The sequence below is a fragment of the Crinia signifera genome, chromosome 12, assembly GCF_055691185.1.
Source record: "Crinia signifera chromosome 12, ASM5569118v1, whole genome shotgun sequence".
NCBI lineage: Eukaryota > Metazoa > Chordata > Amphibia > Anura > Myobatrachidae > Crinia > Crinia signifera.
Window position 1 is genome coordinate 4,019,789 of NC_139228.1, and position 15,565 is coordinate 4,035,353.

The 15,565-nt window shown below is 50.2% G+C and overlaps 1 protein-coding gene across 1 annotated transcript in view; it reads left to right on the top strand.

Annotated features, from left to right (window-relative positions):
- Nucleotides 1-15,565, top strand: part of LOC146049766 (Fc receptor-like protein 5) — a 56,111-nt gene that overhangs the window by 20,564 nt on the left and 19,982 nt on the right. Inside the window, exons 5-7 of the mRNA XM_083166378.1 lie at nt 1,923-2,207; nt 5,230-5,589; nt 11,487-11,786. Coding sequence (XP_083022504.1) covers nt 1,923-2,207; nt 5,230-5,589; nt 11,487-11,786 — 945 coding nt within the window. The remainder of the gene's footprint in view (nt 1-1,922; nt 2,208-5,229; nt 5,590-11,486; nt 11,787-15,565) is intronic.

Sequence of the window (15,565 nt, forward strand, 5' to 3'; positions counted from 1 at the left end):
CACATTGTGGCACACATCGTAATGCCCATTACACATTGTGGCACACACCGTAATGCCCATTACACATTGTGGCACACACCGTAATGCCCATTACACATTGTGGCACACACCGTAATGCCCATTACACATTGTGGCACACACCGTAATGCCCATTACATATTGTGGCACACACCGTAATGCCCATTACATATTGTGGCACACACCGTAATGCCCATTACACATTGTGGCACACACCGTAATGCCCATTACACATTGTGGCACACACCGTAATGCCCATTACACATTGTGGCACACACCGTAATGCCCATTACACATTGTGGCACACACCGTAATGCCCATTACACATTGTGGCACACACCGTAATGCCCATTACACATTATGCAACACACTGTAATGGCTACTATATGTTATGCCACATAGGTGCCGCTTACCTACATGTTAATAGCCAGGGGTTTCTTGCTCGATGCCAGGGCCTTCATTCTTAATGCCATGGGGGATTAAATGCTCGTAGAGTTGGGCTCAGGCAGGGCCAGTCAGGACTCACTCAGACTCACCCTGTCCAGGAGGGCAGGAAGGCAGTCGGCAGAAGAGGACAGCTGGTCGGAGCAGAGGTCTCAGGAGTCAGGCCAGGCCCAGTCCTCTCCTCCAGTGGGGCCTGGGCCTGTATTAGATTTAGCTGGGACTCCAGTGCTGCACCGCCCAGGCAGGTGATATTGGAGGGCACAGAGACACAGGTGTGCAGTCGGGGTGCGGGTTCAGGTCAGGGCTTCCGGCCGGGCTGCACAGCTGTACTGCCCAGCGGGAATACTGCACTGCATAACACGGCGTCCCGTCAGGCTTATACTCACGCCGGCACGTCCGTCGTCATGCAGCAAGCACCACAGGAGGAGCCAGAGGGAGGTGCATGACACACTGTCCCTTCCTCCTCCCAGCGCGTGCTGGGACTCCAGCTCACAGTCTGTTACTGTGATTGTCCTACAAATAGGCAGTGCATATGCAAATGCCGCTCAGCTCCCTCCGCCTCTCTCCTAGTCTGCTCTGCTCCACCATCCCCGCTCAGACCAGCATGTAAATGAATGGCAAAAATCGGCCCGTCAGACATTTGCCAGATGTGCCAGATGGCCAGTCCGGCCCTGCTGCATGATGTCATGTGTGCTGGGGGCGGGGTGGGGAGGACAGACCAGAGCGCACCCTGATGCTTCACACACTAGGGCAGATGTATTAAGACTATTGAAGAGGTAAAGTAGAAGGAGTACTAGCCAATCAGCTGTTTGAAAAATGCAGTTAAGAGCTGATTGGCTTCCCCAGGCTGAGTACATCTGCCCCATGGGCCTTATTCTGTGTAGAACACTGAGTCATTGATCACCTCAGTTTTGCAGCTTTATTGTCTTCCGTACATCGGAGGCCATGCTCTGACGGAGATTGCGTGTTCTGGTATACAACCAGCAGGGGGCGTCAGCACACGCAGCTTATACTGGAATCTGTGGGGCAAATGTACTAAGATGTGATGTTGCTAGTGTGACCAACTCATCCCTTTAATCCGGGACACATATTAATTACACAGGTTCTGTGGCAGTTTAAACCCAGGTGATAGCCAGCCACAGAACCTGTGTAATTAATATGTGTCCCGGATTAAAGGGATGAGTTGGTCACCCTAGATGTTGCCCAAAGCGACCAATCATTCTCTATTTTTAGGTACTAAATAATTAGGATCTGGTTGCTAAGGGCAACATTCCATATTCAATAGAACTCTTATCTTTCTAAATTTACCCACCACAAACTAGATAATTTAATGAGCGAAAAATAACGTGCCACAATTAATAGCTGATAATTGTGAAAACCTTGCCCCCCCCCCCCCTAATCGTATGGAAATGAGCCACCTGTCACACCGTAGCCAGTAATCTCATTGTTCTCTCCTTTAGTGCTGTTTGACACTCCACAATTAAGAAGTAACAGGTCACCGGTGATAATAGAGGGCGATGAGGTGACCCTGAGCTGTGACACCACACGTAGCCCGGTCACAGCCGCCAAACACCTGGAGTTTGCTTTCTACAACAATGGGATCCCTGTGCAGGAATTTAGTGCATCCGCTACATACAGCGTTCCGGCAGTACTTCTGAAGGATTCTGGGAATTATACCTGTGATGTGAGGACACCCAGCGGCAGTGTGACGAGGATGAGTGACGTATTATCTATTGTGGTAAAAGGTGAGTGCCAACATTGCTGCAGAACCAGATCTGGGCCCAGTGAATAAGAGGGGGTGGCTGTGCTGCTGGTTCCTGCCTTTGAGTCTGATGTACGTGTGTACCAGTGATGGTACGGCGCATGCGCTAAAGCCTGGCTTCTATGGTATCCTCTGATACCTACTGCAACCCTGCCTGTCCTGCCGGCAGCCGCTTCCCCTACAGCAGTGGTTCCCAAACTGTGTGCCGCGGCTCCCTGTGATGCCTCGGGACACATGCAGGGTTGGCGGTACAGGACCAACTCAAATTATTTATGGTTAATTATTTATTTATGAGCATAATCAGTGCTGGCGGCTGCCAATCATAAAATGTGTACAAACAGAAGCCAATCCTGCCCTTTACCACATAACTGACCCTAAGAATCACATATATAAACCCAATCTAATTTATTTATTTTTGGCCTAGGGGTGCCGTGAAAAAATTCTGATACTCTAGAGTGCCGTGATCCAAAAAAGTTTGGGAACCCCTGTCCTACAGGCTTCTATAGAAGACGCGATGCTGCCAAATTGACAGCGTTCCCAACACCCTGCAGCTTCCGCCATCTGAGCAGGCAGCCTGTGGTCTACACACAGCAAATGTAGATCCGGTTGCAGGGCCCCCGTTCCTATGGGTGCCCGATGATCAATCCACCATTATAATCGCATTTTGCGGTGCTATCATAGTGCCCAGATTGCATGGATTATGTGTTTAATGATAAATTGCCCACTGAGTGATACTGAGCTACTCGATGATCATTGTCAGTGTGGTCACACATGTGCAGTGGGTTTGTAAGAAAATCTAAGTTCTTTGTTTGATGGTTGCACTGGCTTAAGTGTTGTCTCTGAATATTGCATTGGTGGAGCATGAGATCATGGACGTCTCCATTTCTGAGGTGGAGCCAGCTGAGAGCTCAGCCCTCAGGAGGAGAGGGTGTGTGTTAAGAGGGGGGTCTTCCTGATGGCCCTCCCCCTGGATCCGCACCTGCTTCACCCTGTTCTGATCATGTGTATTCAGAGGTTCTGCGGGCGCATCAGGATGACCGAAAGAAATGGATTTTTGTCCTACCTAGAACATCCTCTTTTCTGACTCCATGGTGGTCACTGGACTTCCACCCTTACGCACCTGGTTGCTTTGAGGCTTGGATTTTTCTGTTTTCTTTTTCTCTTCCTCTCCTTTGTCTACCTTTCCCGTTCTCCCGGAGGCAATTTTGGTACAAACTGAGGGCCTGGAGATGGGGTATGGGGAGGAGGAGCCTGAGCTGCACACAAACATTGGACTCCTTGGTGCCCTGTTGCCGAAGCTCCTTCCACACCCACTGTTCCATTGACCACCATGGATTCAGAAAAAAGGATTTTCCAGGTAGAACAAAAATCCAGTTATATAATATATAATACAGTGCTAGGGCCGGATCACGAGAGGGGAGGACCCTATGCCGTCTCCGCCCCCATTCCCACTTGTGCTAGCGTCATCTGCCAATCTCTGTGACAGTGGCCATATCGGTGGACAGGGGGCGGATCCAGGATAAAATGACAGGTGTGGGTGGGCACCATGATAAGAGAGGGTTTGGGTTGGGGAGGGGCGGTGTTAGTGGTGCCAGTGTACATGCTAAGAGAGTGGCAGAGAGAGGGTGGGAATGGGATTAAAAATAGGCCCTGGCATTTAAAGTACGCAGGCCCACCATGGCGATAAAAGTGAAAGATGTAGTTGTGCGTGTGCAGAAGGCGCTTCGTAGAAGGGGGTGTGGCCACTCAACAGGGGGCGTGTCCTTGAGTGTAGTGCACCACACCATATACAACTTCTACACATTATGCAACAAAATACTAGACCCCATTATACTTGCCCCTTACATATGATGCCAAATGGAATGAGCCAAAATTCACATAATGCCACATGGATTAAGCGAAAATTCACAATACGCTTCATAAACAGGGACATTGTCTGCCAAAGGCGTGCATTAAACATTTATACCATAATGTATTATGCCAAACACCATAATGCCTATTAAAAATTATGCACATAAGTGCTGCTTATCTACATGCTCATTGCCAAGGGTTCCATGCTCATTGCTAGAGGTTCCATGCTCGTTGCCATGTGGGATTACATGCTCATTGCCAAGGGGGAATACATGCTCACGGTAAATGGGGGACAGCCGCCGCTGGACAGAAGTGATAGCCACTGATAGTGGCAGAGCCTGGCTGTATTCAGAGCACTGCAGGTCCCGGCTATTTGAAATAATACCCCTTTCACACCAGAAAATGCATTCCCGGGTTTGCCCCTTTTACACCAGTCTAGTTCCTGCATTTTCTGGTGTGAGGGGGGAGAGAAAATCACCCCTCCCCCTTAACCAGTTATCTCATTTAACCGGCTATATCTTCGGAAGCAACTGACCCATTTACATGAGACAAGTATTATATTGAAGAACTTTTGAGTGGACTTTGAATGATTTTGGTCCAGTGAAACTGGAACGTTTGGTTCCAGAGTAATCTGCCCTCAAAGAACACGAACAGCCATGAAATTACATCTAAAAAATAAAAAGATCGGTTTATCCGCAATATCTCAGTAACCGATTGACCGATATGGCCCAGCGATTTTGGAATTGAATGAGGTCAACCACAAGCTTCTGTGATGCCAGGGGAGGAACTGGCAGCCATCAGAACCAGGTGGGGGTCGGAATTAACGGGTCCCATGTTATCCTATTGGGAAAAATGTTACAGCTTTGCCAGGCGATATCTCCAGTTCCCAGGGGGCTAGAGACACGGGGCTGGGCTCGTTGGAAAGCCCTGGTCCTCAGTTCCAGCTTTTTTGCCAATGTCAGTGGAGATGGAAGTGTGGTGAGAGGTGTGATGGGTAGGGCCCCCTTTGGTTCAGGGCCCTATGTGAACCCTGCACCCAATGTTACAGCAAGTACTTGGTTATTTGTGCACAATAGTACAACATGATGTTTGCTGGCTGTAAATGACCCACATGTCACACCGTACCCAGTAATATGTAATATTATATCTTCCAGCTCTGTTTAGTACCCCAGAAATCAGAACTGATCGGTCACCAGTAATGGAGGGCGATGAGATGACCCTGTCCTGTGACACGGAACGCTACCCTGCCAGATCATCTGATGCACACAGTGTTCTGTCAGCGCAGACGGTGCTTTATGGGAATTATACCAGTGATGCGGTGACGACAATAGATCCTATGGACCTGGAGTTTGCTTTCTACAGAGATGAGCAGGTTGTGCAGGACTTCAGTGTATCCGCTACATACAGCATTCCGGCAGCGCAGCAGGTGCATTCTGGGAGTTATACCTGTGAGGTGAGGACCCCCAGTGGCAGTGTGAGGAAGAGGAGCGGCGTGTTACCTGTACAGATAGAAGGTGAGTGTCTGGTACTGAATCATACTGTATGTCTGTACATCTCCCAGCAGGGGGGGGGGGGGAGGGGGGCGTGAGCATAATTTTGTGTCATCATGGCTCCACCCCCAGACTATAAAGTGCCGTCATCATAGTATATCAGGGGGTGGCTGCTGGAGACTTGTCTACCTTTCCTTGGCTATAGCCGACGTGGCAGCCCCAAGGCAGTGGGAATGGATTCCAAATTCCCAATGGAAACTCGCTGGACAACGCCACCTCGACCCAGCAAACTGACATCAGGTCATCAGAGAGCCACCAAACTGCAGGAGCCAGAGCCTGCAAAGGAAAGCCTGACCAGTGTATAAATGTTTGCCAAGGCCACTGGGAGGATGACCTAGGGCACCACAGGAACCAAGGACACACTTCCGCCCCCAGCCGTCAGATCCATCTCGGCCGCCTAATCTTAAACCCCCGAACCCCGGGGACTAGTCGGATATCTGATGCCAGCAAAAAACCCAGCGTGGGTCCTAGAAAGCACTACCAGATAAGACACCCGAGGGGCACCATGCAGCTGTAGCAAAACAGCAAGGATAGACTCCTCCCGGACAATAGCGTATCGTAAGCAGAGTCTGCGCAACCCTAAACCTAAACCAGCAGCAAGCAAAAGGTGATAGGGTGGTGGGGAGGGGAGGGCATTTTTTGGAAAAATCAAAAAGAAAATGCCCATTAGGTAATGCGCCAGTACCACCCTGAAGTTCCCGGCACTAAACATCTCCTAGAATAGACAACATTAACCCCAACCCCCGCCAACCTGACTGCGCAGATCAGCCAACCCGACGCCCGGAACATTCGTTCCCTAAATAGAATTGCGAAGTGCAAACATTGCAGGGCGAGCTGCCCCTAGCCCACGCAACCAAGGAGACCCGGCCTACTGGGTAGATGGCTGCAGCCCTGCATTGACAACTACTAGAGCCAGCCGGATCCCATCCTGCCCAATTATGGTAGACAAGCGAACCAGATGATGGGATCTGGCCACGCCCGCAGCGGCCCTTATTAGTGAGTGGCAGACAAGTGACCCATGGGTACAAATGACTTCAGGTAACAGAGGTCATACACAGCGGCAATCTGGATTCCCAGAAAGGACAGGTAAGTAACCGCTCCTCCATTCCAACCTCAGCAATTAGCACACCAAAATGTCCGAATAGCGAACGGAAACCACCCAGGAGCCTAGCGCAGCGTTCAGAATAAGCAGGGCCAACAAAAAGCAATTCCTAATGGTAGTGAGAGATACAGCCCTGACACTGGGACACTTCAACGCCCCAGTGTAAAGGTGTGTAACCCCTTGAATTATGCGCGAGAAATGGAACACCCCATCGGCAACACTTGACGATGAAGTATTCCTCGCCTCTCCACAGCAGATCCGTTCGCTAAGGCTAGTGAATAACAGGCTAAAGGTGTTATAATCCTGATGCATTTATTCATGGAATTGCTGCTATTTAATTGGTAGTGGTGATGTACATTGTTCCCATACTACGTAGTGCGTTACAGGGGACGTATGCACCCATAGATTGCTGCCTTGAACTTAAAGTCTATATTTTAATTCACCTGGACACGTATGCCCACCAAAACTAATTTCGTTCTTGGCATCCAATGAATTTTAGAAGTATTATTGTGGAATATTATTATCGAAAATAATGATTATTACTGCAATGCTAGAGATTTTGCCTTTCTTTTATTTTGCTGCTTGTGACACATTTGAGAAGCAAATATTTTGATTTGAACGACCCCTAATCCAGATATGCGTCCGTAGCATAGCCTGGAGCGCTGGAAATTTTTAGAAGGGAATATTACTGTGCGAGAACACAGCGTTGCCCATGCGCTTACCTGATGTGTTCTGCCGCCAATCATGTCACCTTTCCCTCACTCATCGTAATTTTAGCATTGCAAAGCAAATGACAGGTCTTGTACCTTAGAATACAGCTAATCCAAGCTTTAGAGGCTGATGCTCCTAAATAACTCATTCGCTGGTACTGCGCTTCCACTGCCATGTTATGTAATCTATTTATTCTGCAGTAATAATACACCCTTCAGGAGAAATACCCTGGAGAAGGATGGTCCCTGAGCTGAACTACTTTATTAGGAACGCTGTATCTGGGGCAGGGGTTCCCAATCTTTTTCTAATTGCGACACCCTAGACCCTAGAGCAGTGATTTTCAACCTTTTTACCTTGCGGCACACTAAATAGGACTTTAAAATTGCCAAGGCACACCCCCACAGGCCAAAACACATTGGCCACCACAGGAAAAAAACAAACCTATTGGCCCCCACATTAAAAACAATCACACTGATCCCCACAGGTAACTAAAATACATTGGCCCTTTAGATGAAAAGAAGAGACCAGTAAATAACATTTGAACTGGTGGTGGCTGTAAATGGGTTTGGGCATCTCTAGATCTGGGGGCACACTTGAGAACAGCTCAAGGCACACTAGTGTGCCACGGCACACTGGTTGAAAAACACTGCCCTAGAGTATCAGAATTTTTCCAAGGCACCCCCAGGCCCCAAAAATATATCAAATCAAGTAGATTCTGTTGATATATTTTTCTTAGGGTCAGTTATGTGGTAAAGGGCAGGATTTGCTTCCGATTGTACACATTTTATGATTCGCAGCCACCAGCACTGGTTTTGTCCAGAAATAATTGAATGTAAATAGTTTGAATTGGTCCCGGACCACCAACCCAAGGCACCCCTGCCAGTGTCCTGAGGCACCCCAGGGAGCCTAGGCCCATAGTTTGGGAACTACTGATCTAGGGGTTGAGGCTGATCTAATTGAGACATAGGAACACCGAGCCTGGGAGGCTTACATGGACTCGTCGGTTAGGCTGAACAAGTACATAAAGTCATCCTTCTAAATTTACCCCCTACGGCTCTCACTTAATGCCTCGATACCTGAAGGACTGCTGTGCATTCGCAGAGCCCAACCAATGTCAGCCCCCCAGAAGGGAGAAAAAAAAAGGGGGGGGACGACGACGAGTGAGAAATGCCAGATAAGCCGCCCGACACAGGCTCAGCCCCCTCACCTGAAAATCCAGGCCGCGCCGCCATATACCAACATCAGCATCACTATCCATGCCCACTTCCATAGCCGACTCCACTGCCCGAAAATCCGTGGGGACTTGACGTCTGAAGATTCAGGCTGAGCAGCCCATGTGTCATCATCCTCATCGTCCTCCCAGACTTCGCCAGCAGCGAACGAATCCTCTTCGCTGTAGTCCAGCTGTGCCTCAACATCTGTGGGAACATGCAAAAGGGGGGGGGGACCCCGAGGACCGTAGGCCTCGGTCACGTATACGGCTCTGTGCAGAACCATCACCTCAGAGTGTCTCCCTCTCCATCATGGCAACAGCTGACCCCATATCCCTGAAAGCCTGCAAGAATTCTGAGCACCCTGGAATGGGCCTCCTTTGTGCCCCCTGAGACCAATCCTCTAACTGTCTGGGACCCCACCATCTCCCGGGGCAGAGAATTAACAATGGGCAACAGAGCCCCAGCAACGGAGGACACTGCTGCGGACAGCAGAGAGGGGTCAAAGGAGGTAGTGGAGACTCCAGCCGTGGTTGCACCCCCAGACCCTGCCTTGGATCCAGAGCGCACCCCACCGGTGGAAGCCTGCCATCCCCCCTGACTCCACCCCCCAGAAGCCCGTGCAATAGTATGTCCCCTAGGTAGCAGCGCCTCACAGCGGGCCGATGAGGGCATGTAAATGCTGCCCGCACTAACCTGTCCAACGCTGCCCGACCCCTAATGTTCGCAGCTACTGTAGCGCTCACCTACAACTCCGGGCCTTGCTGCCCCACATCGTCCCGCCCCTTGGCTCTATCCGCCCTGAGGCCGGAAGCAGGCCGCAGCGCAGGAGCCTCCACCAGCCGGGCGTCTACCACAAGCCCATCCGCGAACGGGGACCAGAGACAGGGATGATGCCACAGCATCTGTTCAGGCCTCCCTGACTTCGCACAGCATCTACTCAGCATCGCAGAGGGGTGGGGGGGCCTAATCGGGGACTGATTAGCATATGCTGTGACCTAATTAGCATATACTGTGACCTAATTAGCATACACCACAACCTAATTAGCATAGTCCACGCCCCTTGCGGGCGCTGTGAGAGTCCCTATTTGCAATCTTCAGAAATTGGGAGGTATGCATGGCATGGTAATAGTCAGGGAAAGCACTACTGAGGCAGCAAAGCAATGTATCAGCACTGAACTGAATACAGTTATACACTAATGGGGGAGCTCAGGGGCATGACAGGTCCACTCACCAGAGAAATACTCCTCCCTTTCCTGCCCTGATATCCCAGCTAACACTGCCCTTCCCTAAGTCCTTATTGGACCACCGAGTCACATGCTTCCCTAGGTCACACAACAGTCTTGGATGTTTAATAGGAGCGAGCGGCGACTAGCCGGGAGAGACCGTAAACTATTAGTCTGGGCTCCCAAGGCCATGAAGTGCTACCAATGTCTTGCTGGTATTAGGATGGGGGCAGGGAGATAGCAGTGAAAGGATAGGGGGTGATAAAAGGGGGGAAGGTAAGAGAGAAGCAGGTAGTAGGCGCCTCCCCATGGGAGTAGACTTATACTTAAGGACAGGACAGGTAAAAGGGGGAGGATCAGAGAGAGCAAGAGGGCACACCGTAAGGATTGTCCCACCCACCCTTGGACGAAGAAGGAGCAACATCCAAACAGCATCTAGGTTACAGCAGAGATTGTCTTAACAGAGGTGGAAGTACTGCGGGCCAGCCAAAGTTTGGCGCCAGGAAACGGAGGCACCCCAGAAGAGGGGGTGCAAGATCCAAGGCCTGGCATCGGAGGGGGCAATTGGGGACCCCGGGCGGTTACATGTTTCAGGTGCGAGAAGGGGCCCCACCCCCGGGCGGCTTGATTCAGTTACGTTGGAGGGCTGGAGGACCGCAGTGCTACATATGTAAATCTGATTAAATAAACAGCATCTAGGTTACAGCAGAGATGGTCCTAACAGAGGCGGAAGTACTGCGGGCCAGCCAAAGTTTGGCACCAGGAAACGGAGGCACCCCAGAAGAGGGGGTGCAAGATCCAAGGCCTGGCGTCGGAGGGGGCAATTGGGGACCCCGGGCGGTTACATGTTTCAGGTGCGAGAAGGGGTCCCCACCCCCGGGCGGCTTGATTCAGTTACGTTGGAGGGCTGGTGGACCGCAGTGCTATCTTTGCCACCTAAGAGAGTAGGATTATATTGGTAATCTGATTAATAAATGTGACCTTTAATTCGCCATAAATAAATGACTCAGTTTGGTTATTCCAGGTGAAGGGGAAAAGGGAGGGGGAGGGTGCGCTTTAAAGGTGGGGGTTCTTGGTCTGTTTAAGGTTAAAGGAATGGCGGGAGCATCAGACGCTCAGAGGTTTAACCCACTTCATGCCTATTGCAGTCATTACGTTATTCATATCTCTGGAACCGATTGACCGATATGGATCAGCCTGGTATCATATTGAATGAGATCAACCACAAGCTTCTGTGATGCCAGGGGAGGAACTGGCAGCCATCAGAACCGGGTGGGGGGTCGGAATTAACGGGTCCCATGTTATCCTATGGGGAAAAATGCTACAGCTTTGCCTGGTGATATCTCCAGTTCCCAGGGGGCTAGAGACACGGGGCTGGGCTCGTTGGAAAGCCCTGGTCCTCAGCTCCAAAATTGTCGGTGGAGAGGGAAGTGCAGTGAGAGGTGTGATGGGTAGGGCCCCCTTTGGTTCAGGGCCCTATGTGAACCCTGCACCCAATGTTACAGCAAGTACTTGGTTCTTTGTGCACAATAGTACAACATGATGTTTGCTGGCTGTAAATGACCCACATGTCACACCGTACCCAGTAATATGTAATATTATATCTTCCAGCTCTGTTTAGTACCCCAAAAATCAGAACTAATCGGTCACCAGTAATGGAGGGCGACGAGATGACCCTGTCCTGTGACCTAGGCATGTGGAAATACAGTGATGCGGTGACGACAATAGATCCTATGGACCTGGAGTTTGCTTTCTACAGAGATGAGCAGGTTGTGCAGGACTTCAGTGTATCCGCTACATACAGCATTCCGGCAGCGCAGCAGGTGCATTCTGGGAGTTATACCTGTGATGTGAGGACCCCCAGTGGCAGTGTGAGGAAGAGGAGCGGCGTGTTACCTGTACAGATAGAAGGTGAGTGTCTGGTACTAAATCATACTGTATGTCTGTACATCTCCCAGCAGGGGGGGGGAGGGGGGCGTGAGCATAAGTGTGTGTCATCATGGCTCCACCCCCAGACTATAAAGTGCCGTCATCATAGTATATCAGGGGGTGGCTGCTGGAGACTTGTCTACCTTTCCTTGGGTATGGATAGTGGTAGATGCTCAATTAGTTCAGTAATACCACTCAGGTGCATGAGGGAGGGGTTAATACGAGTAAGTAACAAGACATTGGTTCCCCAGCTCACTGAGTAGTATTAGTAACCAATATCTCCAAATTCTATTATCATGTAGTCTTCATGATTGGTTACTAATACTACTCGGTGAGCTGGGGGAACCAATGTCTTGTTCCACTTACCTTTCCTTGGGGCCAGCAAGGCCTCCTGAGGGTGTACAAGAAAGTGCTACGCCCCCACTTACACCTGTCATGTGACCTGGTATCACCCAATATTTCAGAAGGGGAACACCGAGGCCGGGCCGCATGCAGCGGTCATTATATCTGTAATCCTGCCGGCATAAGTTCTGTGTCTCTGACTCTGGATCTCCCCTCCCCCCGCACAGTACTAGAGACCCCCACTATACAATCCGTCATAAACCCATACAAGACCCTCAGATGACTCACGCGTTTCACATCATCATCATCGGTTTGGTCCTGTGTATACTGGCTGCCATATATTCTGGGGTGCGCCGCCCAAGGTAGAATTATTAGATAAGGTTTTATTATGGAAGTGATTTATTATAATTGATAATATTCTAAGGGGCCCATTTATCATGATCGCATTTACAATGTGATCTGGGCGGAATATTACAACTCAGGATCGCATTGTAAAATGCGATCACATCACCTGAATGTATGTAGTTTTGTGGCGCAGGGACAGGGCTCTGAAAGGAGCCCCCTGTAATACATTTAGGAGATACTTAATATTTGCGGGATTTAGCTGCAAATATTACTTGATAAATGGGCCCCTTGTCCTTTCTAATGCAAAGTAAAACTGGCAGATTCCATGAGATACATAGGGATGACTGGCAATGGGGATACCAGCGCCTACACCTAACCCCCGCCTCAGCCTAGCCTTCACTCTCTCTTCTACGTACCTAACCCCCTCTCCCTAATCTTCCCCTGCAGTCACCCCTCGTGCCTCACCCTTACTCCCGATACCCCCATAGCGTTCTGATATATTAGTACAACTGCTTGTTGCCTGAGAATATCCCGATGTCTCAGACGATGGAGCATGATGGAGAAGACTCACCGCTCACGTATGCCCTGGTATCGAGATATACCAAGTGTGGGCTGCCCATTGTGTATATCCGTAAGCCATGTTCCATGTGATGGGGTACAGGAACATTGTAGCCGGACTGGTGGGGAGTGGTATACACCCCGGAAACCATGCCTACTGGGACATTCTCAGGTGCTCCCCCAGGAGAGGACACAAGTCCTCTGGCCTGTAATAGCATTACCGGATAGCAGGGTGAGGCCATGATGGCGCAGTTGGGCTGCCATGTTCTCCAGTTTGAGCGTGCCACGTGAAACGCCTGTACTGTTATGTGCACAACCACAGAGGATGTATAGGTGCTGGGTATATTGTCACATGTCACAGTACCCTGTACATGATCTGTGTGTACTGTTATGTGTACAGCCGCAGAGGATAGACCCCAGCAGAAAGCGGTACATGGAGACGTGCCAGGTGCATAGACCTATACAGGTGCTGGGTATATTGTCACATGTCACAGTACCCTGTACATGATCTGTGTGTACTGTTATGTGTACAGCCACAGAGGATAGGCCCCAGCAGAAAGTGGTACATGGAGACGTGCCAGGCGCATAGTCCTATACAGGTGCTGGGTATATTACCACATGTCACCGTACCCTGTACATGATCTGTGTGTACTGTTATGTGTACAGCCGCAGAGGATAGGCCTCAGCAGAAAGCGGTACATGGAGACGTGCCAGGCGCATAGACCTATACAGGTGCTGGGTATATTACCACATGTCACCGTACCCTGTACATGATCTGTGTGTACTGTTATGTGTACAGCCGCAGAGGATAGGCCCCAGCAGAAAGCGGTACATGGAGACGTGCCAGGCGCATAGACCTATACAGGTGCTGGGTATACTGTCACATGTCACCGTACCCTGTACATGATCTGTGTGTACTGTTATGTGTACAGCCACAGAGGATAGGCCCCAGCAGAAAGTGGTACATGGAGACGTGCCAGGCGCATAGTCCTATACAGGTGCTGGGTATATTACCACATGTCACCGTACCCTGTACATGATCTGTACGTACTGTTATGTGTACAGCCGCAGAGGATAGGCCCCAGCAGAAAGCGGTACATGGAGACGTGCCAGGCGCATAGACCTATACAGGTGCTGGGTATATTACCACATGTCACCGTACCCTGTACATGATCTGTGTGTACTGTGATGTGTACAGCCGCAGAGGATAGACCCCAGCAGAAAGCGGTACATGGAGACGTGCCAGGTATATAGACCTATACAGGTGCTGGGTATATTACCACATGTCACCGTACCCTGTACATGATCTGTGTGTACTGTTATGTGTACAGCCGCAGAGGATAGGCCCCAGCAGAAAGCGGTACATAGAGACGTGCCAGGTGCATAGACCTATACAGGTGCTGGGTATATTGTCACATGTCACCGTACCCTGTACATGATCTGTGTGTACTGTTATGTGTACAGCCGCAGAGGATAGGCCTCAGCAGAAAGCGGTACATGGAGACGTGCCAGGCGCATAGACCTATACAGGTGCTGGGTATATTACCACATGTCACCGTACCCTGTACATGATCTGTGTGTACTGTTATGTGTACAGCCGCAGAGGATAGACCCCAGCAGAAAGCGGTACATGGAGACGTGTCAGGTATATAGACCTATACAGGTGCTGGGTATATTACCACATGTCACCGTACCCTGTACATGATCTGTGTGTACTGTTATGTGTACAGCCGCAGAGGATAGGCCCCAGCAGAAAGCGGTACATGGAGACGTGCCAGGCGCATAGACCTATACAGGTGCTGGGTATATTGTCACATGTCACCGTACCCTGTACATGATCTGTACGTACTGTTATGTGTACAGCCGCAGAGGATAGGCCCCAGCAGAAAGCGGTACCTGGAGACGTGCCAGGTATATAGACCTATACAGGTGCTGGGTATATTGTCACATGTCACCGTACCCTGTACATGATCTGTACGTACTGTTATGTGTACAGCCGCAGAGGATAGGCCCCAGCAGAAAGCGGTACCTGGAGACGTGCCAGGTATATAGACCTATACAGGTGCTGGGTATATTACCACATGTCACCGTACCCTGTACATGATCTGTACGTACTGTTATGTGTACAGCCGCAGAGGATAGGCCCCAGCAGAAAGCGGTACATGGAGACGTGCCAGGTGCATAGACCTATACAGGTGCTGGGTATATTACCACATGTCACCGTACCCTGTTCATGATCTGTGTGTGCTGTTATGTGTACAGCCGCTGAGGATAGACCCCAGCAAAAAGCGGTACATGGAGACGTGCCAGGTGCATAGACTTATACAGGTGCTGGGTATATTACCACATGTCACCGTACCCTGTACATGATCTGTGTGTACTGTTATGTGTACAGCCGCAGAGGATAGACCCCAGCAGAAAGCGGTACATGGAGACGTGCCAGGCGCATAGACCTATACAGGTGCTGGGTATATTGTCACATGTCACCGTACCCTGTACATGATCTGTGTGTACTG